Consider the following 23,647-nt stretch of genomic DNA (forward strand, 5'->3'; position numbering starts at 1 on the left):
GTTTACCTGGCTCCCTTCCCTGACAACGGCGCGGAGCAAGTACACGCAAGGGTACGACAAGGTAGTTGACTGACACAACCAGGGGCCCATCCTCTCCCGCTCGGTGGTAATGTCAAACTTGCGCGCTGCCAGCCCTTCCACGACACACGCTTCCGGCTGGCACTTTAAGAGATCGGGCAGCGTCAAGGGCGACGACTCACTGGACCTTTGCGGCCCATTGGAAGTATTGGGGAGCGTCAAATCTGGGCGCAGCATCAATCTCCGGGGAGACTTGGTTGTGCGAGACGACATCGATGCGTATGGCGACATCACCATGGACGGCAGCGTCAGCTGCGGGTGCGTCTCGGCCTGTCCCACGCCCCGGATCTCGAGCCGGAGCATGACTGACGGGGCGCGTAGAGGCTGTATCCGGGCTTACGGCAACATCTCAATCACCGGGTACTTGTCTTCAAGGTGTGTGTTGGTTATGGGCTAGATTGACACCCCAATCGCGGCTAACTGGCGGAGGGCGGCAGCGGGAGCATCAAGGGATACGGGAAGCTCAAAATTGACGGAACGCTCGAGGGCCAAGATTTGGAAGTCTACGGGAACCTGAGCATCACTGGATACCTGTAAGGCACGTGCTCGTCACTACAGCAGGCCTGGGACGCTGACAAGCTCTGTTAGAAAATGCCGAACGCTGGTAGTCTTCGGCTCACTGTCGCTGATTGGGCCCAGTTCCACCTACATGGTTGAGGAATCGGAGCAAGTGGCTGGTGCCAAGCTGATGCGAGAGCAGGAGGCAGACTGGGATTTCTAAGGCCCCGTCAATTGCGGACTGGGCCTGTTGCATTTCTCACCGAAGGCCACACGAAACTTGGGAGCTGTTGTCTTGGGAATAGAGACAAGGTGTACTGTACAGTAGCTGTCGAGCAATCGATTGGTTTACGCCAAGATCTGCCAACTCTAGGCGAACTGTGGTTCTCATTCTGGGTGGAGCTGACCCACCAGGCTGATGAGGGAGCTCTTAGCCACCGACGAGGCTTCCGGAGAAAGCTTTCAGCTGAATAGCACAGAGACAGGCCGTCTCGGTTTGTGACAAGGTCGGTTCTGGAAAGAGAGGTTGGACTTGGCTGGTGGTGTTGCAACAGGAGAGTTGCTTGATGACTCAGCGGGAGCAGCTGCGCATTACCTAAGCGCAAACGCGTCCTGGTGCCGGCCGGCGCAGGCTGGTGGAGCTGAACACGACCCATGCGCATCCTTGCAGGACAAGCCTCAACAACGAGTCGCGCATCGCAGTCTTCCCGTCAGACGGCCCGCGGAACGAGAAGCAAATGGCAGCGCAGACTCCCGGGCCGTCCCTGTCCCACCAACTTCAACGACGTCTCTGAAGAAACGGGCACGCGTCACCCGCGCACCCGCTCGGTTCAAGGACATGGCGGCCGGGGGTGAAGACCACGAGGCCGAGGCCGACGACGTGCTGCCCGAGCAGGGAAGCTCCTTGAGTCAGGCCCCGAATGTTCCTGCCGCTGCGGCTGCAACCAGACTAGAGCCGAGGGCCGATCCCGATGCGCAGACGACGGTCAGCGATTTCCTCGACTTCACCGAATACCTGCCCTCGGACGTGATACGCTCCCTGACGCTCATCGGGAAGCTCGACCAGACCTACACGGACGCCTCCATCAAGGTCAACGACTTGACTACGACATGGAGCCAGCTGCCGAGCAGCGCCGCCCACGAGCGGCCGGATCCGGCCCGCCTGCGCGCCGTCATCTCGGAGCAGCTCGACCAGGCCGTCAGCTCCAGGGTGTTTGCCCACGCCGAGGCGGTAAGGATGTCCGAGAATGTCAAACGCCACTACAACAAAGCCAAGACGCTCCTGGATAAGTTGCAAGGAATGATGGACAACTACCCGACCGATGAGCCAAAGAGTCCCGTTGCTGCCAAGTCGCCCCAGATGTCTCGCGCCAGACTGACGGTGCGGTCGACCGACGAGGACGGCAAGAAGATATCGCGCCACAGAATACCCAGGATCACGGTTCCTGGCGAAGTTTTGGCTCCCTACGACATAGAGTACGATACGTGCACCGATGACAGCGACATTAGCTCCGACTCCGAGTCTGACATCCCGGCAGCTGGGAGACGAACGCCAGCTCCCGGGACGCGCATCAAGCTCGTGGCCAACAAGACGCCCAAGTCGGCGAGCCGCCCGCCCCGTCCGCAGCACAGCTCGGCTGCCATGACTGCGGCGGCGGCGGCCAACGCGGCTGCCCTGCTCAACCCGCCCCCGGAGAATGCAGTGGTCGGCAGCTCAGACGCGCCGTGGCTGCAGCTGACACAGTACGAACTGGCCAAACTCAGGAAGCGCATGAAGAAGAACGCCACGTGGACACCCAGTGATACAATGGTTGCCAGGGAACTCAAGGCGCTGGGGCGCGGCCCCGACGAGTATCGCGAGGCGAAGCGCAAGGCGGAAGAGGAGGGTAAGGCGTTCAACCCCAGCATGCCGAGCCCCGTTGTCGACGACGAGTCGGGCACCCAGCAGCTTCCCGCCGGAGCCTTGAGTGCTGACTCGTTGGCCGCGGAGGAGCATCCCACCAGTAACAGGGGCATGAAGCTCAACGAGGCCAAGAAGCTCAAGCGGGAGGCGCTGGCAAAGCTCGCGGCCGAAGAGGCTGAGGAGTCAGCGCGTAAGATGGTACAGGCCGCGAAGCTGTTCTTGGGAAACGGCCCGGAAAGCTCGAAGGAGTCGGGCACGCCGTCGGGAAAGCCCAGGACGAGCTCGCGGTCCAACGGCAAGCGGAAACGAGAAGTCGAGAGCGAGGACACGGAGCCCGCCGAAGCAAGCGAGACGCCGGCGTGTCCTCTGCTCAAGCGAACCAAGACGGAGACGCCCGTGCCCCCGCCTCCCCAGCATCTCGGATCCGGCCAGAACAATGCGCCTGCCGCAGACGGGGCCGGAAACGGGGCCCTGCTCACTCCCGGCGGGTCGGTGGTGGTGACGCAGTCGGAGACGCCCGTGCCCATACCCGTGCCCCCGCAGGGCTCATCGGCCAAGTCGGCGGCATCTCCCTCGTCGATTGCATCCAATGGGAACACGGTCACAACGTCGGTGCCCACGAAGCCTCCAGCCGCGGAAACGCCTGTCCCGCTCCCTCGGACAGACCAGAGAGCGCCCGTCCCGCCCCAGACACGCGAGGGCAACAGGCGGGAGACGCGCGGAGACGCCGCGAAGCGTAATCAGCAACAGGCCCCTGCTCCGTCTCAGCCAGCGCAGCCAGTGATTCCAGAACAAATGCCGATACGGCAGTCGGCCTCGCGCGGCCATACGCCCGCCGCGACACCGGCGCCGGAATCCGTTGGCGGGAGACGGCCAGGATCTCGAGGTAAGGCGATGAGTCAAGAGCCACCGCCCTCGTTGGCGGCCGAACGGTCGCGGCGCGCCAGCACGGCTCGCAACACGCCGGTGCCAGAGTCGAAGCAGCCGCCTAAGCGGGCCAAGCGGCCTGCCCCCGGGGTCGTGAGCACGACGAGCAGCGGCGGTAACAGCGCCGTCGGCAAGCGGAAGGCGGCCCCGAAGAGAAAGGCGCGGACGACGAAGCGGGAAAAGGGCCAGGTGACGGAGACGGAGATGGAGGAGGTGGACGACGAAGGCAACCCGATCGACCCCAACGAGCCGCGCTATTGCCTCTGCAACAGGGTGAGCTTCGGGACGATGATCCAGTGCGACAACATGGATGTGAGTGGCGGCATCTCGGGCGGTCCACGGTCTCGCGCTGCAGCTAACGCAAGCACTGAGCAGAACTGCAAGCAGGAATGGTTCCACCTCGAGTGCGTGGGCCTGTCGGACATCCCGGCACGGACGACTAAGTGGTATTGCCCGGACTGCCGCAGGCTGCTCAACATTGGCGAGCGGGGAGAGGTTAGCGCCCGGGGCGTCAGGAAGTAGCGGCGGGCACGGGGCGTTTTGCGGGCTTTGAATTATGGAGTTTTGGCGAAGCGAGGGTGCGCGACGGGCCACGGCCGAGGTCGGGAGCGGCCGTCGGAGGACTGCGGGCGGTCCGGACCGGGACCGTGAATAAGTTATGCACCTTGTTTGTCCAGCCACGGCGACGGCTCGTGCAGCGTGTGTAGGATTAGGCCGAGGGGCACCCAACGTGAAGTTGACGGGACACGACGCAGGACCTCGGGATGATCTGGCACCGGTAGAGTAGATGAGCTCACTGCGTTGCGGGCCCCCCACGCGGGGTTGGAGTCGAAACGGCCCTGTTGCGCGGGAGAGCCGCCCAGCGAGACAGCTACAACCTTTTGTTATGTGTTACATGCCGCCTCGGCCTTGCACGATCCAACAGCCTACGCTACGCTACTTGATTTACCTGCCTCTCTGCGACTCGACGGGAACGCACAAGACCATGTCGGGAGCCGTCAGTGGAGGATACATGCCCGTGTACGCGGACGACGGCGAGCTGCCGGACCCGGAGGTGCGGACCTTTATCACCAACTTTTACAGAATCTCGGACCGGCCGGACGCCAACGAGCTATGGATCAGCTACTTTGCCAAGGACGCGCACGTAACCATGGGCACTGAAAAAGGCCGCGGCGAGCAGGGTAGAGTCCTCCCTCTCTCTCTCTCCGTTGATTTGTCCTGGGTCCCTGTGGCTGACCGAGGCAACAGAGATTCGCGAGCTGCGCAGCAGAATGTGGACGACGGTGCGGGAGCGGAGACACACAGTGGCCAAGGTGTTCCCGGGCCGGTTCCGAGACGACGAATGCGAGTGCGAGGTGATGCTGTTTGGCGAGGTCAAGCTGACGACCAAGGAGGGCAACGAGGCCGTGGTGCCGTGGGCGGCGCACGGGGGGCTGCGGAGGGAGGGGGCCGGGTGGAAGTTTGCGCGGTATCGGGTCTGGCTGCAGAAATAGAGAAACAGGTCGAATTGAATGGATTCTTTGCCGACAGACGACTTCTTTCGGCGCACGGGACAGATCTGGGATGACTTGTCTGCATCGGCGATGGCGTCACGTACGGATGCTCATACGGATAGTGAGCGCATACCAACATCATCGGGGCAACGCATCCGGCGGCGGGCTGAGGCTCCCATGTACAGCATGTACAGCATGTACAGCATGTACAGCAATTATTACAGCATGTCCCCTGGTGCCGGAGGGCCAGGGCGAGCACGAGGAAAAACAGGGCTAGGCCAGATACATTCCTCATCATAAAGGTCTCGGGGGGGCAATGGCGTGCGAGTATCCAAAACCTAATACAGTACGTGAGATACTGTATGAGATACTGTATGAGATACTGTATGGCGGCCGGGAGAGGGGCAGGCCGGGGGCTGGCTCTCGCTCAACTCACCTGACACGCTGTCACGGCTTGTCGCCAGGCGGGGGGAGGCGTGAGGGGAGGCGTGGGGGGAGGAGAGACTGGCTGGGCACGTCAGCGCTGGGCAAGACGATTGGAGGGGAGGGAATCGCGTCAACAGGACGAGGAGAAACGCGAGAAGAGAGTCGGCTGCCGGTATGGATCTCGTGTACCCTGGACGTGCCGGATACTCTCGGCAGTATGCAGAGGTGGGTTGCGTGACGTGTACCGGGGACTTGATGACGCAGGCGCGGGCGTCATGCGGGCTGGCCGTCGATAAGCAATGCGACGCAAGATGATACCGGACCTCGATTCACCACGGCAGATAAGCGCCTTGTTTGCTGGGCAAGGCGCCCGCAACCTTAACCTTTGGCTGGCCACTGAAAGGGCTCCCTGGACGGCGTTTGACCTACCGCCTGGCAGACACCGCCTGGCAGACACCACCCCCTCTGCCTCTCCGGCCGTACCGCCCAAGCATCCGCAGGTGCGGCGGGCACGTGTCTGCAAACTCGCTCAGTCATGCACTGTGCGCACCGTACCTGTACCTGGAGCCCCTCCCCGCGTCTTCCCCCACCTCCGTTTTTAACCGTTCCAGATTCCCCCCTTTCTGCCCATCAGCTGGGCTTGTTAGTTGGCTACCTAACCTACCCGGCGCTCTGGAGGGCCCCCCCCCTGCAACCGCCCTGCCCTGCCCTGTCCTGCCAGGCCAGCACGCCCAGCGGCAGCCGCCTTGGTTGGGTTCAGCCCAGGGCAGGCCAAGCGGGGGGGTGGGGGGCGTGTCCTGATGGTTCTCTCCCCTGGCCAAGGTATCCTTCCAAGGTATCCTTCCGGGTACCTCTCCACTCCAGCTGTATCTTGAGTGACTCGGGAGTGTTTACACGCCTCGGCCGCCTCTAAGCCGGCTGCTGACTTGCGAGAGGGTTAGCGGCCTCGAGGCAAAGAGTCATAGCCGCTCCCCGGGGCCGAGCTGTTCCCCCCCCAAGCTTGACTGCTTCATCAAACCGACTCCCTTTGCATGACAGACTAAACCCACGATCCCATCTCTTGTCGACGCCATTTCAAGTCCTTCATTTTCCTTGCCCCATAGACACTTTCTTTGTTTCCCTTTGTTTCCCTTAATAGAAGCCAACCGTCGTCGTCCCGCACCGGCCCCGTGCGTATCCGCTGCCTATCGCGGCCCCTCGATAAGAACCGCCCCCTCGGTCGCCGCATCCGCTGCCCCTCCATCTGCATCGGCCTCCGACGTCGCACTGGAAGATCCCATCACCAGAGACCCTGCGAATCGAAGCGGCCTGGTCTTGCTGGTAGGAGGCTCGTGGCCAGTCCGGGCCTTCGTGTTCTCTCGGGAGCAGGAGACTGCATTGCTGCGGGCGTGTAAACACCAGTTGAATGCCTAGTGCGTCCCCGACCAGATGGATCGTCGCCGTGATGCGAGCCCTCGTCCAGCTGGTGCCATGACGACTGACCGCGGCTCTGCACAGGCTCCAGGAAGGACAAGAAGCATGCCAGAGAAAATGGCGGCATCGCCGCGGCCGTGACCAAACAGGCCGCCGGCAAGTTTACGTGAGTTGCCACGCGCTCTCGGCCTGGTTAATCCCCCGTCGTCCTGCTTGTCCGACTGACGGCCCCGTCTTGCACAGAAATGCCCACGGCGGCAGCACCGACCCCTCCAAGGGCCGCCCTGCCTCGGATGCCTCGTCGCCCCCCCCCCCCGCTGCCGCCAACACACCCGAGATCAACCCCTCGCTCCTCGACAATGACAAGCACGCCGCCGCCTCGCCCCTGCTCGAAGCCCTGTCCACCACCTCGGCTTCCGCAAGCACCGCTCCGAGCCTCGCCACTGACTGGGCAAGGGGGGGCTTGGCCTGTTCGCCCGGCAACTTCATCAGCCTCGCCAGCGAATCCCCACCCACCCTGCCGTCATCCTACGAGGACGCGGCACGTGCAAACCACGCCTGGTCTGCCCACCGCCCGTTTGTGAGCCCCTCGCCGGCCGCCTCGTCCCCTCCCCGCGCCAGCCGACGGCCCCTCAGCTTCCAGATGGACGCCCAGTCTCTCAACACGTCCGGAACCCCCCCGCGCGCGGCGTCGACGGCCGCCTTTCGAAGGAGCTCCCTGCACTCGCAGTACCCGGGCTCCCGAGCTAGCTCCCACCCGCCCCTCCCTCACCAACCCCAGGCACACTTTTATGGTGCTTCGGATCTCGACCTGACCATTACTCCCCAGTCCGGCGGCATGAAGGCCGGGGACCGGGGCCTCTTCTTCGGCTTGGACAAGCTTCCGGCCGCCGATGGCTCGGCCGCATTGGACAATGTTGTGCTGGCCGGCTACGAAGGCGGGCTGCAGGTCTACGCCATCAGCAAGCGGGGCGTCGACCTGGTGGCGAGCCTGAGGGGGCTTCGTGGCGGCGTGCATCATGCCAAGATTCTTCCCTGGACCGTCCGCGGCGGCGAACCTTCGCCCTTTCCCCTCGTGGCCGTTGTTGTGCATGGGCCTGTGGTGCCCTCGCAGTCGGCAGATGACGAGACGCAGGATCAAGGCATCGCAGCTGCGACTTCAGAGGATGCAGCAGGCCCTCGACCGGGCTTTGCACTCCAGGACGGGCCCCAGGGACGCGCGCATCCCGCACCCCTCGCTTTCCAGACCTCGGTCGAGGTGTACTCGCTCAAGACCAACCGGCTCGTCGACGTGCTCCTTTTGGCGCAGAAGACACCGATAAACGCCGAAGTGTCTCTGTCCAGCCCGCTCTTCCAGCCGCCGGCTCCGAGCGGAGCCTTCACTATCAAGGCAGACGCCGGAACCATAACCGTCAGCTCCGGGGTCACGGGCGAGTGTTGGATCTATCGCCAGCTTCTGCAGCCGCAGAACAGCCACGTCTTCGCCTGCGCTGGAAAGCTGTGGACTACCCTCCAGCAGAGCCATCGGGGCGAGGTCGCCGAGGAGAGCGATAAGACGCATCTCGCGACCACGCCTCGCCGACCAAACCCGCAGGCCCCGGTCCTCGCCCTCAACGGCCGTTGGCTCGCCTACTGCCCGGCGACCCCGTCTTCGCAGATCTCGCTGAGGGCACACCTGCCTGTGCCCATCCTGGGCCGGGCCCCTGGGGTGGCCTCGCTGACGCCCCCTCACCTGCCGACGGTTTCGGCCTCGGCAGATCTGCCCATCTCGGACAGCATGGTAAACAAGATCATGCGGGAGACTACGCAGGAGCTGATTCAGGGCGCCAAGTGGGTTGGACAGCAGGGTCTGCAGGCGTGGAACTCGTACTGGAACAAGCCGTCCAGCCCGCAGTCGCAGCAGCTGCAGCAGCCAAGGTCGCCGCCGAAGCACTGGGTTGGCTCTCGATCCCCCCAAAACGATCCGGCGCAGTTCCCGCCCACGCACGGAGCTGCCGTGCAGGCGGCGGCCAAGGAGCCCGGACTCGTCTCGATTGTCGACGTGGAAACGCTGGCGAACTCGGCATCCATCCACCCTCTCACCACCTTTGCGAACCCGCTAGGGTGCAGCTTCCTCTCCTTTTCCCCTTCGTCGCTGGCCCTCTTCACCGCCAGCACCAAAGGCGACGTCCAGACTGTCTGGGATTTGCTTCGTGTTCAACACACGCACTCGTCGCCGCTCCAGACGACCTTGTCCCATAACGACTGCAGCGGACCTGTGGTTCGGCAGATTGCCCAATTCTCGCGTATGACGGTTGCACGCATTGTCGACGTGGCTTGGACGGAACCGCAGGGAGAGAGACTGGCCATGGTCACGGAGCGAGGGACGATCCATCTCCTGGAGATGCCCTTTAGCGCATTCATGTGGCCCCCTCCCCGGCGGCGCAAGATGGCCGCAAAAGGTGCGCCCGAGCCTTCGGACGCATCCAGCTCTGCCGTCTCAATAGCTTCGGGCGCCTTTGGTGCGGCGTATCAGGCCGCGATGCCTTTCGTGACTCGGTCTCGCCGAAGCAGCTCCAACGCTGCGGCGGCGGCAGCGGCGGCGGCCGCCGCCTCGGGGAACACCTTGAGGGACTCGGCAGCCCAGGGGGGCCGTGTCATTGCTGCAACCATTAGCAACTCGCTCGGAAAGACCGGGACTGCCATCAACCACCTGCGACACACAGGAGAGAACCGGGTCACGCTGCCGCCCAGCACCGTCTTGCCGTCGGCGGGATGCGTCTCATGGCTCAAGTGTCGAAAGTCCCAGGTCTTGGTGTCGGTCGGCGGAGGACTGGTTCGCATGTTCCCCTGCAAGACCCGCCGTCCGTCGTCTGCGGCGGCTGGGAAGCGGATCGCTCGTGCCCACAAGTACAACGACATCAAGGTTCCCCTGCTCCCCGACGATGTCGTTGCGCCGCTCGTGCGCCAGATCCTGGATTTGGGCGCGCCGGACGAGTACCTCGAGCTTTCCGATGCCGAGCTGGAGACGGGGAACACCCTGACGCTCAAAGCGCAGGTCCACCCCGCCCCTCCGATCCACGGCATGGATGCGACGATCCCGCAGGCAGAGATAGAATCGAGCGCGCCTTACCAGCCATTCCATACGGATCGCCGCGTGGTCTTTTGCGGGTACGGCCGTGGCGGGACGGCCGCTCAATTTGAGTCGGCGTCTGCTCTCTTTTCCAATGCCAGCTTAGAGGAGCAGGCGTCTTCCAAAAAAAAGAAGAGGCGACCGCAGATGGCTGGCAGTCCGGAGCCCGGCGATACAGCAACTTCCTCCCTCTGGGCATTCGGACAGGACATCCCGGCTGTGAGCCTAAGCATGGGACTGCCCTCAAGCCCCGATGACGACGAGGCCGGCCCCGACGACCATCTTGCTCTACCCCAGTCGGCGATGGAGCGGGTGATGCAATATGCCGACGAGGAGCAAATCGTGGTTACGACTAGGCGACGACGCGGAGCGCGCCCCGGGGACACGGACGAGGATGGGTTTTTCGAGGACGACTGCGAGGTCCTCGACTTCGCCGACCAGAGAGTCTGAGTTCTGGATGCTCAGTCCCTAGGAGCGCTGTGAGCACGAGCTTCTTGGGGAGCTTTGCTGGTGGTTTCACAGGTATAGATCAGCAGTGAAACATGTGCTTGGATCCCCGTTCAGACGGGCAAGGAAAGTCAAGTGACTCGCGTGGTGGATTGCCTGGGTAATTGGGTGATGGCCCATTGAGTTCTGCATTCCCAGCATGCAGCATGCATCATTGATTGATTTTGCTCTGTTGGATGCGTCGGCCTCGTTGGTAACACTCACTTTGCCTGGACATGATTGGTTCTGAAGCAGCACTTGGCAGTGCCACATATTAAATAGAATAAAAAAAGATACCCGACCCAACAGGGGTGAAGCCTCATGATCGTAACTCATTGAATTTCTACGGACCAAGTTGGCCCTTGGTTCTCGCTGGCAGAGAGAACGGGGCCATGCCGGAATAAACGATGCGATGACAAGACGCCCCGAATTGGTATTACTGCACATGAGACTTGCCAAACAGGACACATGGCTGGCTTCACGCCTTCTTCTTTGCCGCAGCCTTGGCTTTGGCGGCCTTCTTGCGGTTGCTTCGAATCATGACCATGCTCAAGAAGGAGCCGACGACGGCGGAGCCCAGGAGAACAAGGATGACGGGGATGCGGATGGCCCAGACGCGGGGGAGGAAGAAGTTTTGGAGAGGGTGGTCGTCGTCGACAAAGGGCTGTGATGGAGGATGAGCATGACGACATGGCACTGGGGGAATCAGGATAGCGGACCATAAGAAGCGTCCAGACGGTATAGTAGAGGAAGACGACCGAGGCGGCCACGAGCATGGCGAGGCCAACGAGCTTGTCAAGCTGCGGAATCACGTCAGCGGCGGCTCGAGTGCCAGAGGGAAGGGACCAGGGATGCTTGCCATTGTAGAGACGCAGAAGGAGTGTAGTCAAGAAGACTTCTGAGTAGAGTGCTTGGAGGAAAAGGAGAGTCCCCTCGGAGGCGTCGAAGTCGTCTGAGGCGCGGGGATTAGGCCCGTCTGATAGCAGCAGCAACGCGGCCGAAAATTGAGACGCGGGTTGCAGGAGAGATGAATTGAGCTGTCCTCGCGTGCGTGGCGGTGCGACCGAGGCGGGGCGGCGCGTTCTCTCGGCCATGTGGCGCAGCGACGCAGCCTTGCTGGTCCGTGCACCTGATTTTCTCCTCTACAGAAACGAGCTCCAAAGCCAGCCTGAACAAGTTCGCGCAGCCTTTTTGCCTTGTTGGCAACCTGCCCCTTCCACCAACGACGACGACGACGACGAAGACGACGAAGACATTATCCGCAGGCACAGCACGGAGGACGATGGCATCGGCACAGGTGGAAATGCCGCGCCGCGACCGCGACCGCGGGCGTCCTCGCGATGGCGACTCGTACCGTCCTGCGCGGCCTGAACGATCTCCGCCACCCGTGCGCACCGAGGAGGAGAAGCAGGCGGCGGCCAAGGCAGAGTACGAGAAGCTGCTCACCATGCGATCGGGCGGCACGTACATTCCGCCGGCCAGGCTGCGGGCGCTGCAGGCGCAGATCACGGACAAGACGAGCAAAGAGTACCAGCGCATGGCGTGGGAGGCGCTCAAGAAGAGTATCAACGGCCTCATCAACAAGGTTAACACGGCAAACATCAAGCACATTGTCCCCGAGCTCTTTGGTGAGAACCTCATCCGGGGCAGGGGGCTCTTTTGTCGGTCCATCATGAAGGCCCAAGCGGCCAGCTTGCCCTTCACCCCCATCTACGCGGCCATGGTGGCCATTGTCAACACCAAACTGCCGCAGGTGGGCGAGCTTCTGGTCAAGCGCCTCATCATGCAGTTTCGAAAGGGCTTCAAGCGAAATGACAAGGCCGTCTGCCTGTCGTCGACGACCTTTCTCGCGCACCTCATCAACCAGCAGGTTCAACACGAGATGCTGGCGGGCCAGATCCTCCTCTTGCTGCTGCATAAGCCAACAGACGACGGCGTCGAGATCGCCGTCGGGTTTTGCCGCGAGGTCGGCCAGTACGTCGAGGAGATGCAGCCCACGATTGCCATGGCAGTCTTCGACCAGTTCAGAGGCATCTTGCACGAAGGTGGCCTCGATAAGCGAACGCAGTACATGATCGAGGTACTGTTCCAAGCGCGCAAGGACAGGTTCAAGGACCATCCGGCCGTCAGGGAGGAGCTCGACTTGGTCGAGGAGGAGGACCAGATCACGCACCAAGTCAACCTGGAGGGAGACATGGATGTGCAGGACGGCCTCAATATTTTCAAGTTCGACTCCAACTGGGAAGACAACGAGGAGGCATACAAGAAGCTCAGGGCCGAAATCCTTGGCGAGGCTAGCGACGACGACGACGATGACGACGACGCCGAGGATGAAAGCTCCGAGGAAGAGGACGAAGAGACAAAGGCCATGGAAATCAAAGACCTGTCTAACGCAGACCTAGTCAACCTGAGGAGGACCATTTACCTGACCATCATGTCAAGTGCTGACCCCGAGGAAGCCGTGCACAAGCTCATGAAGATCAACCTGCCTGCTGGCCAGGAGCCCGAACTGCCATCCATGATTGTCGAGTGTTGCTCGCAGGAAAAGACGTACACCAAGTTCTTTGGCTTGATCGGTGAGCGATTTGCCAAGATCAACCGTCTGTGGTGCGACCTCTTTGAGCAGGCATTCGCCAAGTACTACGAGACGATCCATCGCTACGAAAACAACAAGCTGCGAAATATTGCCATGCTCTTTGGACACATGTTGGCCGAAAACGCAATCGGCTGGCACTGCCTGTCGGTCATCCACTTAAACGAAGACGAAACGACGTCGAGCAGCCGCATCTTTATCAAGATTCTATTCCAGGCCATTGCCGAGGAGATGGGTATGTCGAAGCTACGGGCCAAGATGGACGACGAGATTCTGCGACCCAACTTTGAGGGCATCTTCCCCAAGGATAATGCCCGCAACATCAGGTTCTCCATCAACTACTTCACCAGCATTGGCATGGGTGCCCTCACTGAGGGGATGCGAGAGCACCTGCAGAACATGCCGAAGCCGGCGCTTCCCGCCCCCGCAGCCCGCGACTCGGACTCGGATTCGGTGTCGAGTTACTCGTCCTACACAGGGTCGTCGTATTCATCTCGGTCGCGGTCCAGGACCCCGCGGAGGGAAATCAATCGTGGACGCTCGCCATCGCGGACGCCTCCACGGCGGCGGGGACGGCCCTCATACTCCGAGAGCCGCTCCCGCTCGCGGTCTGCGAGCTCTTTCTCGCGCTCTCGCTCTCGCTCCTTGAACCCTGCCGGGCGGGGACGGAATCCGCGTTCCTACTCTGCCTCGCCGGCTCGTCGAGCATCCCGGGACGACAGCAGGAGCTTGTCGCGCTCGCCTGCTCCGGTGAGACGGCGCGGCAGGGCAAGGAGCGAGTCGTTTAGCTCGTACAGCCGCTCGCCGTCACCGCCTCCCCAGCGGCGAGTTGCTCGGCGATCACCGAGCCCTGCCCCGCGTGGGCGGGCGCAGGGGAGCGTGAGGGGTGTGTATCGGAGGAATAGCTCGTCCGTGGACGAGGCTCCGCGACGGAATGTCAAGCCCGGCCGTCGATCTCCCTCGTACGACTCGCAATCTCCGCCACGCCGTCGCGGCAGGAGCGACAGCTTCTCGCCCCCGCCTCCCCGCGATGCCGGGCGTAGATTGACGTCTCGCAGCCCGTCCCGGAGCCCGCCGCCGCGACGGACGCAGCGCGGCAGGTCGAGCTCGCCGGGCGGGCGGAGGTCGGTGTCCCCCGTGCCGGCCAAGAGGAGACGACGGCCCAGCGAGACCTTGTCGAGGTCGCCGCCGCCGGTGAAGCGGGGGAGGCGAGGGAGTTGAGTGAATGGGGGTGATGCTACGCAGAACAGTGGGCAGGGTGAGAGGCGAGGGGGGGAGGCGGTGAGGGCGGGCACTGGTGGTTACGGCGTTCACGTATGAGCGTTGGTTGTAGTAATTCAAAGATTGTCATGTCGCTATTCGGCGTGGGCTGCTGTTGACGAAGTCTTGTCTGAGCCTGATGGGTGTTGTTGGCGTTGGCGTTGGCGGCTGTGATTACACCCCTGACTCCCCGTTTGGAGGTTTGCAGGCTCGCCAAATTCACTTCTGTGTGTCTCGAGGACGATTATTCCGAGCATAAAACTCGGTTTGCCATAGTCGAGCTTACTTTTCTCTCTTTCTCTTCCTCGTACTTGGGACTCACAACCACCACCGTCATCACTCGCGCTTTACCCAGCAAGCACATGGTTATATTCAACAACAGCCACCCAGTCAAGACAACGCAGCTCTAGCGACCCACGAGAAACCCCGAAGAAGAGCAGAACTCACCATGTCTTTCCCCGGCGTCATCGCCGCTGCCGCCTTGATGGTCGCGGCGCCGGCCCTCGTCGCGACACCGCTGCTCGGCGCGGCGGGCTTCGGTGCGGCCGGGGTGACGGCGGGCTCGGCGGCGGCGGCGGTGCAGAGCGTCATGGGCAGCGTTGTGGCGCCTAGCCTATTCTCTACGCTGCAGAGCGCGGCCATGGGCGGATACGGCGTGGTCGTTGTGCATGGGGCTGTGCAGGGGCTTGGTGCGCTGGCAGCCATTATTGCGGGATATATGGCTGGGAGAAAGGGTGACGATGGCAAGGATGGGGAAGGCGATGAAAGTGCCGAGGGTGACAAGGATGAGGGTGGCGAGGATGGCATGGATGGCGAGGAGAGCAAGTAAAGGATAGACAGGACTGAGAGGAAAAGGATGATATAAGGCAAAAAAAAGCCCGATAGCTATTATACCGTCGCTGGTGTCAGACGACTCTGAAGGGTGCAAGTCGCAGCAATAATAGGCCAGTCGCCCGGATCCGCCAGTAACGGCACTTCATCCCTCACAGCTGCTTATAAGGGTCCACACGCCCAGGGACCAGCTTTTACATTCGTATGGTCCTCTAAAGACTGTCTTGAAATATCCTCGAGGCGTAATTGGGGGTGCTGTACGAAGTATATAGTTCGCCCTGGCAAGTCGTACAATACAGCGCTGTTACGTATCAGAACGAGAAATATAAATAGATGTACAGTAGATGAAGGTGTAACTGATCAGCCGTAATGGGAGCCTCCTTCCGCCGTGTACTCACGTCGACCATTCTCTGTTAATTTGCCTCGTTAGTCGGCTTACACTTTCGACAATCTGTCAACATTAACCAACCCCAGTAGAGAGCTTAAGGAGCATTTTTTATTTCCCCTTTGTCCTCGCCTTAGGGAGATTTTGAACGAGTGGAACGAGGTCAATGGGACTTCGACTGGAGGAGAACACGGTGGAGGGACGGAGTCCCTTCTACCCCATGGCCCCCTATCACTTATGTTTGGTATATAGGGGGCCCATGGCCAACGGCCCAAGCACCTACTCTAGTCACCTTCCACGCAAGTGGTTGAGTGAGGTACTTACAGTATTGCATGGGACGGGAAATACTGAGTTAACGTACCCCACTGCGTCATGCAACGCACTAGGTCATGCAACAATTTTCAACACCTGACGCGTCTTCTTCAAATTGACGCGATATGGATCACAACCCTCGTATTGCAGAGGCAATTATAGAACTGCAATCCCAAGATCGCCCTAAATATGCAGAGACCGCGAGGAGATACAATATCGACAAATCCACGCTGTGGCGCCGCTTCAAAGGCAAAACAGCCTCAAATCACGACGCGAACTCTTACTCGCGACAGAAACTCACCAGCGCGCAGGAGGAGATTCTTATTGGGCACGTCAATAAGCTGACCGACCGTGGTATCCCGCCTACCCTCAGATGTTGAAGAATATCGCCGAGGAAATCGCAGGGACAGAGCTTGGTGTCAACTGGGTGAGCCGCTTCCGCAAGCGACACCATGACCGTCTTTCGAGCTTGTATTTGCGCACCATAGATCATCAGCGGAAGGCTGCTGATAATTCCAGGCATTTCCAAAACTTCTTCAATCTAGTAAGACTGCTTTTATCGTCATTTCAAGGGTATACTGCCGACAATACTCGGTCAAATGCCGTAAAGTCGCCATTTCTGACCGAATCCAACTAGCTCCGCGAAAAGATCGAAAAGTACAACATCAGTCCTCAAATGTTTATAATTTTGACGAGAAGGATTCCAAATTGGTCTCTCTCGCTCCACCAAGCGAGTTGTCCCCCGAGAAGCCCTCAGGCGCGGAAAACTGGTCGGGGCAAGCCAAGACGGGAACCGGGAGTTCATCACGCTGATCGCTGCCATATGTGCAGATTATTCGTACCGCCACCGGCCCTCATTTACAAAGGGGAGTCAAAAGACTTTCAAGATACTTGGCTTGAGGATTTTGACCATTCCAGCGAAGTAGCCTTCTTCGCCAGTACGGAAAACGGCTGGAGCTGTGATGCACTGGGTTTACACTGGCTTCAGCGCATATTTGACTGCCATACGAAGCAAAAGGCTGGTCGTGCCTACCGTCTCTTAATTTTAGACGGTCACAATAGTCACATTAACCTGAAATTCATTGACTATGCCGATCGGAATCGAATTCTCATTGCTGTGTTGCCATCGCACTCAACTCATCGGCTTCAACCACTCGATGTTGGCCTGTTTTCCGCACTCTCCACCTATTATGCTCAAGGTTCCGACCAGCTGATGTCCATTGGATGGGGGTTAATTCGCCTTACCAAACGGAATTTTTGGCCACTCTTTCGTGATGCGTGGAACCAGGCATTTACGGCCAAAAATATCGAGGCTGGTTGGCGGGCCACAGGAATCCATCCACTCGACCCCGGCAAAGTATTGTCCAAGATTAGCCACAGCAGTGATGTGACACCCCCACAAACTGCATCTGAGGAAAGGGCGATGAAGACTCCAGGCTCTCTTCGGGCTATTCGGCGCATTACCCGCCGTCTCCGCAAGGAAGGGCTGATGGACTCCCGAGTCACAGCGCTCTCCCGAGCATCAGAGAAACTGGCGACACAATATGAGCTCGTACAACACGAAAATCGAGATCTACAGGAAGCGCTCAAACTTGCACATAAAAAAGGGAAACGCAGAAAGGCCTTGGGCCTTTTCAATCCGGAAGAAAGTGGTGGCCAGCCGGTCTTTTTCAGTCCAGCCAAGGTGGAACTGGCGCGGCGACGTCAGACGGACAAGGCACAGGCCGACGAGCAGCGCAAGCAAGCCATTGAAGATCGTCGACTCCAGGTAGCCATATCACGTGAAGAAAAGGCTCGAGAATCTGCCGAGAAGAAAACAGCGGGCTGCAATGCGTCAGGCCTTGCGAGAGCAGCGTTCTCGAGAGAAGACAGAGCGTGCTGCGGAGCGCGAGGCAAAGCGAGCTGAGAAACGGGAGGCCGCAGCAAAATTAAAAGCAGAGGTCTGCACGCGAGGCTGAACGCCAGGCTATTCGGGAAGTCAAGTTTGAGGTAGCTGCTACGTCAAAGCCTGGTGTAAGAGGGCACAAAAGACATGGTAGCGGTGAGAAAACGAGGGCGTTGGAAGCGGGTTTGCGCGACGGGGATTCAACCACGCAACAACTCGGAGGAAGAAAGGGTAAAGATTGGTTCTGAAGCTTCAGTGGCTCGGGACCACAGTCCCGGAGCTTTAGGGGTAAAGACATACCTCCCGTTCGACGGAAGCGCAGGGAAGTATGGAGGCCGGTTTCTCAGTCTCTCAGGTCTGGGCGGACCACAAGACCGCCTGCTCATATTTCCTAAGAAAACCATCATATAGATAGACTCTGTATGAAGTGTTTCACATATTGTAATGTTTAATAGTATTTTAAATGGTTTGTGTCGGTTGCAGGATTAATTTTCGCTCTGGCTTGCCGGTCGGGCAATTTGTTGCATGACGTGGTGCGTTGCATGACTCAGTGAGGTACGTTACTAAGGCTGCATGAGACGGGAAGGATCACAGCCAATAGGAGTCAGGCTACGATCAGTTTTCCATGACTCCGCCTTTGAATGAATTGTTCAAGCAGAACAGGACCGGAGGATAAGAAGGGGTTGCCCCCCTCGACCATGACCTGGGAAGGTCTTCCATTTTTCCTTCACTATTCACGCACGGGGTGCATGTGCTGAGCTTGGGCGAAAACCTACGTCTTCTTACAGGTAAATCATCTCCTTTTCTGTGTAGGAAAAGCCAGTGATCGGAATGGTCCGGTATGAGTTGGTATTGGTATGGTAAATACCGCCAAGACCTGGTATGGTTTGACAAAAACTTGATACCATGGTATTACCGGTATACCGGATCAATACCAGTAACGCTAAAAATAAGCTCAGGTGAGAGGCTCACTGCGGAGAATGACCAGGCAGAATCCGAGCGGCGATGATTCCAGTGTCATCTGTAGGGCTTATTGACCAGTTTTCTGCCAGTTTATCTACTCCATTCAATCATGAATACCATCATCCTCACAATATCGACCTGGCTACCTTGGTCAGGTCGATCCGGCACCGAACGGATGCTTTTCGTCTTTGCTGCCGGGTAGCTATCCCAGGAAGGCACGAAGGTAAGGCTAGTGTTAGTGCGTATTAGAAAGTACTTCTCATTGCACCCAGTTTTATGAGTTCTTCCATGTAGGACGGAGCATGACCTAACGTATCACTGGCCAGACTTGTCAATCGCGTCGTCGGAGGGACAGGAAAAGCTTAAATGATCCTTTCAGGGACAGGAAAGCTTAAATGATCCTTTCAATCGAATTACTTCCGTGATGTTGGAGCCCGAAAATTTTTACGTTAGGCTAGTTGGACGATGGACCAAGATCGAATGATCGAAAGCCACCATAGTGACCATACCTTAACTGGTGTATGTCATGATCATGGAATCTCCAGCGCCAACCTCGCCATCTTCGTTTACGACAAGTTCAGCATCAATCCGCTCCAGATCTCCTGCATCGTGTCCCGCGCCACACTTTTCCGCTACGACGCCATCGTCTAATTCTGTCCGTTATCCTGAGCCTCCGGACGAATTCGTACAAGACCATGTCACGTACCTGCGTCGCGCGACGACGACGAAGAAGGCAGCTCGTCTCGGCTCGTCGCATGTGTGGAAGTACGGTCTTCATTACATCCGAGACAGTGACAAGAAAGAGGTATACTACTGTCACGAATGTGCGATCGGAAAGTATAAGCAAGAGTTATTTGTGATCAATGGCACGTCGGGAGAAATCATCTCGAACAGAGGCACCAGATTGATCCACAAAGCGGCCTGAGGAAACGCGGTGCGACACGGGCGTCTGTATTGGAGCAACAGAAAAGCGCAGCTGCTAGTAGCAATTTTTTCTGGAAAGATACCGTTGAGAGGTTCAAAGAGCTTTTGATTCGTTGGGTTGTGTACTGCCATATTGCTTTCTTCCAGTTGGAGAACCAGTACTTCCGAGAGCTACTCTTCTTTCTGAACCCTGCTCTACTTAATCACCTCCCAAAGGCTGCGAAAACAATTCGAGGTTGGGTTATGGATGCCTTCCTGTCGAAGAAGCAACAGCTGAAAGAGGACCTCCAGCGGTCGCGAGTAGAATCTCCATCTCCTTCGACCTCTGGACCTCGCCAAACCCGTACGCAATCCTGGGTGTCGTCGCCATGTGGATTGACGCCACCGGCAAGCGACGAAGTACCGTCCTGGGCATGCGACGCGTTCATGGCGAGCACAGTGGCGAGAATCTTGGGTCGACCGTTCTCGAATTATTGACGGAATATGACATTGGCGGAGATCAGATTGGATACTTCATGCTGGACAATGCTTCATCCAATGATACCGCTGTTGAGTTTATACTCAAGGAGCTCTGCCCATGGATGAAGCCGCAACAGCGTCGCCATCGCCGACTGCGCTGCTTGGGTCACATTGTCAACCTCTGCTGCCAGGCGTTTCTCATGGGTCGAAATTGTGAGAAGCATTTGGCGAAGCTTGAAAAGCACCACCAGCGCGGAGATTACGTGAAGGTAGAGGAGCTGTGGAAGAAGTTTGGATGTTTAGGCCGGCTCCATAACCTTGTGCGGTACATCCGGCTTACTCCTCAAAGGCGGGAGGAGTTTGCAGCAATTATTATCGGCGGCCATCTCTCCGAATTCGATGGGCTCGAGCTTATCCAGAACAACTCCACACGCTGGAATTCGTGGTTTCATTCGATCACACGAGCGTTAAATGTTCGAGAACGTTTGGAAATCTTCTCAGCTCGTCATGTACCAGGAGAGGGTCTCAAGGATTTCGAACTTCAAACTAGATGGACAGCACTGGTTCGAGCTTGAAAGATCGAGCTCGCACTTAAAGACTTCTTCGCGGCAACTATGCTTGCTGAAGGAAACAAGACATCCCTCGCTGACTGGTTTTCGACTTTGGACTGTCTTCTCCGCGAGATCAACGAGACGAAGGATCACTACCATGACATTCACGAGGAAGACGACGACAACTTCACGTGGAGGTATCTCCAAGGCTGTGCAGATGCTGCGTGGTCAAAGTGCGAGGAGTATTACAGCAACCGACAACGGAATTGGCAACATCGATTTCCTGAAGATACTGATCTTCCGCCAGCGTATTACGCAGCTCAAGTACTCAATCCGTATCGAAAGTGGGCATGGTTCAGGCAAGAATGGGTTCTTCAGGGCGACGAAGGAAGACAGAAGTGGTATGAAAGCGCACAGCTGGCGGTGAAGCAGCTCTGGGAGACAGAGTATAAGGGAAAGTACCCTGTTGAGGCGCTACCACCTCCAGTCAGGAAGGACAAGGACCCAGACCCAGCATTCGATCGGCAGAGGGAACATAAGCGCATTCGCATAGACGGCCCGGCTGCTGCCACCGATCTGTATGAGCAGTATATTTCGACCGACCGGCTGCATAACGAGGAGGCAAGTTGCGATGAGGCCATCGCCTATTGGCTATCCCGTTATGACTCGCAAAGACCTCGCCCGCTTCGCTCTGGATCTATTTGCGGTTTCCCCAATGTCAGATGAGTGCGAACGGCTGTTTAGTAGCGCAAAGCTTGGTATAGTTGATCGTCGAGGTAGGCTTAAGGCAGATATCATAGAGGCTTGTGAGTGTCTACGTGCCTGGTATGGGAAGCCTCGGGCTGAGGATAGCGAAGATAGCGGGGATAGCGAGAATGAAAGCGAATAAGCGATCAAGTTGACAGCTAGTAGCCAATACATTTCCCTATTTTTGCAACCCGCCTCATTCTGAGCGGTCTTGGCGGTATTACTGGTATTACCGGTAAGCCATACCGGTAAGGATATCAGCAGGTGGTATGGTATGGTATAGAGGTCATACCATACCATACCGGACCATTCCGATCACTGGGAAAAGCACTGCTTCGATTTCGGGAGGAAAACATGTTATGAGAACACTGTTCGCTGACGAACACGGACGGCTGCACAGACCACGTGCCACCTCCTGTTAGGAGTCGAGCTCGTCGTGAGACATTCTGCTACACGCTCGTTGAGAATGCCGTGTACAAGTCTTTCCTTTCCGGTTGTAGAACCGGAACGTCTACTGCATGACGCCGAAGACTACGAGGCCGACGGTGGTGACCAGTGGTCAGCCTGTGAGAGCAGCAGCGATACGCCCTCCTCTTTCGCCTTGGAACTTGGGAAGGGCCGGCGCTTCCTTCGTTGACGGAGGTGTTCCACTCCGGAGTGGACGCGGCGAGGCTTTTCCGCCCCGGCGACATCCTGCAGGCTTCTTTGCAAGGAGCAGGTGCATTTTGGACGGTATCCATGGTCCATTTTGACTCTCTTCAGGCCTTGAAGGACGTGGCCTTCTGCCTTGCTCCCCCTGCCGGTTTCGGCTGTAGAATATGGTCTCTCGCAGATGACCAGGCGGGGTGTTGGATCGCCGTCGTTCTTGTAGGTGCCATCGACGGTTCGCATTTAGTTGCGGCCAGGGTAAAGACGGAGGATTTTCTCTCATGCTGCGCCGGCGTCGATGCCTCTCTGGAATTGGCCGTAGAATGGGTGGAGCTGATCCCTTGGTGGAGTTATCGTCACTGGCGCAAGCAGTACGATCTCCTTCTCGACTCCTCGCTCTGGGTTTGGTCCGCTGGCGAGGACATTGACACGGTCGAGTTCCGCGTCCATCAGCACTTGGATACGCTGGTCCGCTGAAGGGTTTCGGGCTTTTAGACTCCCTGGCGGTAGATTCTTAGGCTGTTTTTCCATAGCTGTTACGGGGCTTTTGGTACGAGGCCTTTCCTGCCACGCTTTGAAACCAATTGTATGAATGCGTCACCATTTGACTTGCTTCACGATTGCGGCCGAACAGAACACGGGTGACCGATGCCGTAGTCCAATTGCCTCTCTCGGTGCCTGTACTGGCTGCACACCTTGATTACTTACCCTCTTCCCGGCTATCGCCGGTATAACAAGCAGCGTAGCCCTGATTTCTCCACGTACACTTTGAAAGCGTTTACAAGAAAGCGGCACAAGCTAGTGATCCAAACCCCTTAAGGACTCTACACTGAGGATAGGCCCCGCAGGGCATTTCATCACTATGGAAATTACCTCCGAAGGAGGTATAGACGCGCCGAAGGGGCGGCTGTGGACAGCCACGCTGACGATCCTCGATTGCGTCAACTCGTTTACAAGAAAGTCCACACACACAAGAGGAGCCAGTGTCCGCAAGGGCACGCGACGGACAAAACACTACACTACACAACACATCAAACACACACCCGAACATCGCAAAGGTCACTCCCACACATTAAACACACCCAACAAATACTCCGTTGGCCCGCGACTAGAAGGAGCCCTTCGACCGGAGGGAGATTTTGAACGAGTAGAACGAGGTCAATAGTACCGAGCCGGAGGTGAGGGACAGACCGTGACGGGAGGTCACTGTCACCCCGGGCCCCCTATCCTCTTAAGTTTGGTATATAGGGGGCCCAGGGCCAACGGCCAACCGCCCCACTCATTAAACAGCTTTTATGCAGTAATTGCATGTTGTACGTTAACAGTTTTGCACGGGACGGGAGAGACTGGGTCGTTAGGAGGCTACTCGACGGAGGACGAGTGCCGCGTCACGTGTCAGCTTATGCAACTTGCATGACCCCACTTTCCGCTTGAACGGTTTAAGCAGAATAGACGGAGTCTATAAAGACCCGGGGTCGCCTACTCCCTAGAACCTAGGACGGGTCTTTTCCTCTTCTCTTCTTTCACCCGGTAGGTGGTCTTGCGAAGCAGATAGTTTTTACTTAATCGGGAGCAAGATAAGGACGGTGTCTACTCCTCCACTACGTGCACGCGGCGCGCTACACTCGTTCCCTCACTCCCCCTCGAGGGCCATTTATCGGTAGCCGGGGCAGGCGCACATAGGGTAAGTTACTCGCATAGAGTAAGGTCAATCCATAGAACGGAGTAAGCGTCCGGAGACAGACACATAAGA

The 23,647-nt window shown here is 58.3% G+C and overlaps 7 protein-coding genes across 7 annotated transcripts; 6 read left to right on the forward strand and 1 right to left on the reverse strand.

The window, feature by feature from the left end:
• Window positions 1-109: 109 nt before the first annotated feature.
• Window positions 110-799, forward strand: HRG_02096 (uncharacterized protein; the record flags this gene model as incomplete). The annotated part of the gene is made up of 4 exons (XM_044860567.1): window positions 110-336; window positions 400-453; window positions 516-611; window positions 667-799. 4 exons carry the CDS (start codon window positions 110-112, stop codon window positions 797-799), a joined length of 510 nt encoding a protein of 169 aa, XP_044724200.1.
• Window positions 800-1,414: 615 nt separating this feature from the next.
• On the forward strand, window positions 1,415-3,928 carry HRG_02097 (PHD-finger domain-containing protein; the record flags this gene model as incomplete). Its single annotated transcript, XM_044860568.1, has 3 exons — window positions 1,415-2,661; window positions 2,719-3,718; window positions 3,782-3,928. 3 exons carry the CDS (start codon window positions 1,415-1,417, stop codon window positions 3,926-3,928), a joined length of 2,394 nt encoding a protein of 797 aa, XP_044724201.1.
• A 463-nt stretch (window positions 3,929-4,391) lies between these two features.
• Window positions 4,392-4,899, forward strand: HRG_02098 (Fungal specific transcription factor; the record flags this gene model as incomplete). Its single annotated transcript, XM_044860569.1, has 2 exons — window positions 4,392-4,587; window positions 4,655-4,899. 2 exons carry the CDS (start codon window positions 4,392-4,394, stop codon window positions 4,897-4,899), a joined length of 441 nt encoding a protein of 146 aa, XP_044724202.1.
• A 1,831-nt stretch (window positions 4,900-6,730) lies between these two features.
• HRG_02099 (uncharacterized protein) lies at window positions 6,731-10,300 on the forward strand (the record flags this gene model as incomplete). The annotated part of the gene is made up of 5 exons (XM_044860570.1): window positions 6,731-6,737; window positions 6,823-6,904; window positions 6,982-7,314; window positions 7,360-9,888; window positions 9,952-10,300. 5 exons carry the CDS (start codon window positions 6,731-6,733, stop codon window positions 10,298-10,300), a joined length of 3,300 nt encoding a protein of 1,099 aa, XP_044724203.1.
• Window positions 10,301-10,814: 514 nt separating this feature from the next.
• On the reverse strand, window positions 10,815-11,112 carry HRG_02100 (dolichol phosphate-mannose biosynthesis regulatory protein (DPM2) domain-containing protein; the record flags this gene model as incomplete). Its single annotated transcript, XM_044860571.1, has 2 exons — window positions 10,815-11,000; window positions 11,056-11,112. 2 exons carry the CDS (start codon window positions 11,110-11,112, stop codon window positions 10,815-10,817), a joined length of 243 nt encoding a protein of 80 aa, XP_044724204.1.
• A 527-nt stretch (window positions 11,113-11,639) lies between these two features.
• HRG_02101 (MA3 domain-containing protein) lies at window positions 11,640-14,164 on the forward strand (the record flags this gene model as incomplete). The annotated part of the gene is made up of 5 exons (XM_044860572.1): window positions 11,640-13,382; window positions 13,439-13,679; window positions 13,752-13,808; window positions 13,872-13,891; window positions 13,988-14,164. The coding sequence occupies 5 exons, from the start codon at window positions 11,640-11,642 to the stop codon at window positions 14,162-14,164; spliced, it is 2,238 nt and encodes a 745-aa protein (XP_044724205.1).
• A 473-nt stretch (window positions 14,165-14,637) lies between these two features.
• On the forward strand, window positions 14,638-15,018 carry HRG_02102 (interferon-induced 6-16 family domain-containing protein; the record flags this gene model as incomplete). Its single annotated transcript, XM_044860573.1, has 1 exon — window positions 14,638-15,018. One exon carries the CDS (start codon window positions 14,638-14,640, stop codon window positions 15,016-15,018), a length of 381 nt encoding a protein of 126 aa, XP_044724206.1.
• Between the last annotated feature and the right edge of the window lie 8,629 nt (window positions 15,019-23,647).

Source organism: Hirsutella rhossiliensis, assembly GCF_020360975.1.
Source record: "Hirsutella rhossiliensis strain HR02 chromosome Unknown scaffold00002, whole genome shotgun sequence".
Taxonomy (NCBI): Eukaryota; Fungi; Ascomycota; class Sordariomycetes; order Hypocreales; family Ophiocordycipitaceae; genus Hirsutella; species Hirsutella rhossiliensis.